The sequence below is a fragment of the Apis dorsata genome, unplaced genomic scaffold (assembly GCF_000469605.1).
Source record: "Apis dorsata unplaced genomic scaffold, Apis dorsata 1.3 scaffold_32, whole genome shotgun sequence".
Lineage (NCBI taxonomy): Eukaryota > Metazoa > Arthropoda > Insecta > Hymenoptera > Apidae > Apis > Apis dorsata.
The window spans coordinates 1342984-1348061 of NW_006263334.1; the positions used below are offsets into that span (position 1 = coordinate 1342984).

The window sequence follows — 5078 nt, forward strand, 5'->3', positions numbered from 1 at the left end:
ATAAAAAAATTTACAAACATTTTCCAAAAGTATCGTTCGCAATTAATAATTTTGAAAAAAACAATTTTCAATTTCATTTTCTAGGAACAATTTTCCAAGGAATAAACCGCGCGTAAAAATATCTAAATACGCGGGAATCAATTCCAATTTCAAACCATTAAGCCAAATTAATTATTCAACGGTCTCGGTCTGTCGTTAAAGTTTAAAACATTAAAACGATCGAAATTGATTTAAAGAACGTTCGCTCAAATTATCCACGACTTTAAGTATCCATTGCGCAAGGAGTTTTACCATCTTCGACGCCGATTAATTTTTACCACGGATCTCGACGATATATTGTGACATCGGTACGGTGATTACTCGCCGCATTCCCGCGCAATCACGATGACCGGTGAAATTCTTTCCGATCGATCGATGGATTAAATCTGTCCATTTTTATCGTTCGTCGCACGAACATTTATATCTTCGCGGGAGACAGGATCACGGAAACGTGCGATAAACTCTCCTCAAAGAACACATTAATTCTATGTTCTCGGTTTCCTCGATAGTGAGAAGATCTCGTGAGAATGAAATAATTTTTCCGCGCCATTTTTCATCTATATTTCTGTTTCGAAATAATCTTTATCATTTCTGGATCGATGACAAAAAGCGATCGAAATGAAGCCATTTCAAGTCCCGATTCCTCTCTCGAATCGCGAAACCCGAGAAACCTTCGTCTAATTATCCCTTAATTACTACTCCGATTCTCAATTACCAACACGATTAAACGTCGAATAACACCTCGATAGATGTAAATTCCCGTTTATAGCCGTATACGCTTATCTTTATTACAAAGTATAATACCATCGACTTCCGCCCTGTTAATGCGTAACGAGGAATTTGAAACTGAAAATGGCGCCAAGGCTCTCGCGCCTGTTTCGCGTCTCGACACTTGTTCGATTCCTTTAATGACGTTCCATCGGATCGGATGCAATAACGAGCGGCAATTTATCGGCTAATAAATCGTCGTCCTTTTCTGTCTTCCTTTACATCGAAATTCTCTATTTAATTCTCTCTTGCTCAACAATCGTACGTACCAAGAATGGTCAAAGAATTTTAATTATTTGCCAAGTGCTCGTCAAATTTTAAATCGATAGATGGATTGGAAATCGTCATCTTCCTTCGCGTTGCCATCGAAATCCCCGATTTAATTATCCGTTTGCTTAACAATCGTACGTACCAGAATTTTAATCGTATATCTAATTTTAGATCGATAGGTTGGAAGTGAAAAAATCAATATTATAATGACGAAGATATAAATATTTAATGTTATAAATATTTCTTTCATTGTCCTTCCAAACGTTCTCATCGAAATCCTCGATTTAATCGTGGAATTCTCTGTTTGCTTAACAATCGTATCAATGGTTTAAGAATTTTAATTATTTATGAAGTGATCTTCGATTTAATCGTGGATTATTTATCAAGTTATCGAATTATTAGATCGTTGATGAAAAGTCAAGAGTGACGAAGATATGTTATAAATATTTCTTTCATCATTTTTTTCTATCTTTCTCTACGTCCTCATCGAAATCCCCGGTTTAGCCGTGGAATTCTCTCTTGTTTGTTTAACAATCGTACTGGTCCAAGAATTTTAATTATTTACGAAACTATCGAATTTTAGATCGATAAGTTGAAGAAATCAATATCAGATCATTATCGTACGTGCCTCTCTCATTTTCTGTATATTTTGAAAGAAATTGATCATCAAGAATCTTAATTATTTATAAAACTTATCGAGTTTTAAGCTAATGAATATCAGAGCTCAAAAATATTGTAAGAAGATATTGTAAATATTTCTTTTAGTCCCAAAAATCCTAGAAGAATAGAATAACATAGAATCCTAAATTCTTGGACTCATCGATACCGATTCGTCGAATCTATGGAGTAAATACTCGGCCGATAAATCAGACTTTTCAAATCCCTCGAAAGTCTCGAAATAAGAAATCGATTAACGAACTTATCGACCGATACCACCATTGACCCAATAAGATTACACGCCAGATGATTCCAACGCGCTATTGTGATAACCGATGCAATTTTATCGAAGAAAAATCACAGCCTCCGTGATGTCCATGTTCCCCGCATACCTTGGCCGCGCCTCGCCATCCCCTTCGCCGTAATCAAAATCACAATCCCGGCCGACTCTCGTTGAACGTATCGATCGATAAATCAATACGACTTTCGCCTCCACGCTACGCGCATCATCCCCTTATCTCTCCCCATCCATCCATCGTCAATGGGCTTCGTTAAAGGAGTGGACGCGCAAAGTGATTCCCGATTGAACCGTTCACCCAATAAAGGGGACGGACAGTTTGCTTATCGGTTTAAAGGATGATCGATATTTAAGCCGCGATTTAAGCGCGGCCTCTCCCCCTCCTCTCGATCTTTCAGCTTTGTAACGAGAGAATTATTTATTTATCCAAGCAACAAGCGCATTGGCTGAATGCCGTTACGGGATTAGAGAGACAGGGAGATCGTTATTTATGCTTTAGCAAGCACGGTCACGCCATCTGGAGCCAACCACGTTCTGGCTGCTTGAATTAATCATACGTCACTCGCTGGCTACGTATTCTCTTTTCTCCTTGATTTTTTTTCTTTCGTGGATAAATTGATCGATCGGCAGAGTTAGAAGAGCAAGCAGGAACGGAATTATTATAGCTCGTAATCGGTCGAGCGATAAGGCCACGATATATGTATACGACGGCTTAGGATAATAATTACGCGATATTTAAAATATACGATCCTCTAATTCACGTTTACAGTGAAGCGAAAGTGTTTGAAACTTATAACAGTCGAATGATAAATAAAACTTTCCAACCTTTCGTTTCCACGAGACGATTTATTCAAATTGAATTGCCTCGCGGAGAAGATAGGTAGCTACATCGCTTTACCGCTTGTTTGTATAATAATTTACCTATAACCTTATAGAACAGAACTATAGATGCGATACTTGCAATTAATCTACTCGTCTCTCTCGAGTAGATGAGATCCGTTCAACGAAATTTTTTCGTAATTTTCGTGGGGAGGAGTAGCGAAACGATTTAATTTTCCGTCTGTCACGCGTTTTCAAGAAACTCGAACAATTACGAGTATTATTTGAACCGTGGTTGGCCAAATTGAATTCAAACGTGAGACTACTACCCGCGACTTCATATTCACGATTTACGATCGTGTCGTAAAAATTGCTCGTCGAGCAGAACGATCTCTCCCTCTTTCTCCTTCGATTGTTAGCGAAGGCTGTGAAAGTGAAGGCGAGCAGGCCTTTGTTCGAGCACAATACGATATATTCGTATGGACGGGATCGCTAATTGCGAAACGCGATCGATCGCGCATCGGCAAACGCCTAGTCACGCGTGACTGGGATCCCAGTTGCTGATGGATGCTGATCACGATTTCAACCGTAGATTTATATATTCCGTTATACCCCAGAACAAACGAATGGAAGGAGCGATATCATTCCCTCCACGTGATCTCATAGCTTGAGAATGAAAATAATGTGGGACATTATCGACGCACCGTGTTCCAATCAAAGAAATATCGTTTCGTTGTTTCGATACGATACAGCCTGTTTTCGAGCCTCTCCCCGTTGACTGCCGCGTCATCCATATTCGGGTTATTTGAGTACTATGAAGGATCTTTGTATTTGGAAAGATATTCTGCAGAGTGTAATAAAAGTATTAAATTTTTATAAAAATAATAGAAACATTATTTTGAATGGAAAATTTTTATACAATGCTGAGGTTGATCCGGACAATTTGGACGAAAAGTTGTCTTTTTTAAATTCCTTCGATCCGTTTTTTATCCGAATAACATAATTTGCATGCAGGCTAATACTTATAACAGAATTATTTTTCTGATATTATGTTGACTCCGTTGAAGATTTTGGCAAGGTGTTATACTTTCAGATAATCCTAATAATTTTGCGATTAATAATTCTCTAAATATTCTAATTTTGGAATATTAAGAGTCTCATGGTGATACGATAATTAGATAATTTATGAACATCGTGCTCTAACCATCAAACGATTATTTTCTGTGATATTATGAGAATTTATATATAATCCACAACTAGGAAGTATATTTGTTACGACTAGTCGAAGGGCATTCATATAATCCAAATTACCCAAATATACTAAATCAATACTACTATTGTCAATACAATTACCATCATCAATTCTATCGCGAACAGTAATGATAGAAACAAACGATGCGAGACATTCTTGCAAACACCTCGTTCCTCGCTAGAAAGGATTCGCGGTCGTAAATCTAAATCTAACGGCGTTCCATCGAGAGCAAAACGCTTATGTAACACGAATTAATTATTTTCAGGGTGTCGCTGCAATCCTGTTGGCTCGATAAGCTCTACCTGCGACATCGTGACGGGTCAATGCCAGTGCAAGCCTCACGTGGCTGGCAGGCAATGCGACCAGTGTACGGTGAGTATCTCTCGTTTCATCATCCCTTAAAAACCCCTTTCTCGACCTCTCACTTTCGATCTTCCCCCTCCGTTCGAAAAGGTCGGCTTCTGGGGCCTGCCGACGGGAGCTGGATGCGCCCCCTGCGGATGCGACCCCATTGGGGCGTACAACTCTTCCTGCCACGAAGCCGTGGGCCAGTGTTACTGCAAGCAAGGCGTGGGCGGGACGCGTTGCGACACGTGTCTACCCGGATATTACGGATTTTCCTCGAACGGGTGCCAAGGTATCGGTCGTGAAAAATAAGGAAAAGAAGGAAAAGAAATCGATATCCTCCGTTGTTTTCCAGCGTGCGACCCGTGCGTACGGCCTGGCCACATCTGCGACCCAGACACAGGTCGCTGCGTGTGCCCGACCCTGACCTTCGGCGAGCACTGCGACCGATGCAGACCCGGCGCCTGGGATTTGGTGGCGGGGGTTGGGTGCAGGCCGTGCGCGTGCACCCTCGGCTCCACGAAACCGCACTGCGACCACCGGGGACAATGCCCCTGCAGAATAGGCTACGCAGGGCTCAGGTGCGAGAGATGCGCGAAAGGGTACTACGGTTACCCCAGGTGTCGACCT

The 5078-nt window shown here is 40.8% G+C and overlaps 1 protein-coding gene across 1 annotated transcript in view; it reads left to right on the plus strand.

The window, feature by feature from the left end:
• Positions 1-5078, plus strand: part of LOC102677316 (laminin subunit alpha-1) — a 155899-nt gene that overhangs the window by 139841 nt on the left and 10980 nt on the right. The window contains exons 13-15 of the mRNA XM_031512032.1: positions 4369-4475; positions 4557-4740; positions 4804-5078. Coding sequence (XP_031367892.1) covers positions 4369-4475; positions 4557-4740; positions 4804-5078 — 566 coding nt within the window. The remainder of the gene's footprint in view (positions 1-4368; positions 4476-4556; positions 4741-4803) is intronic.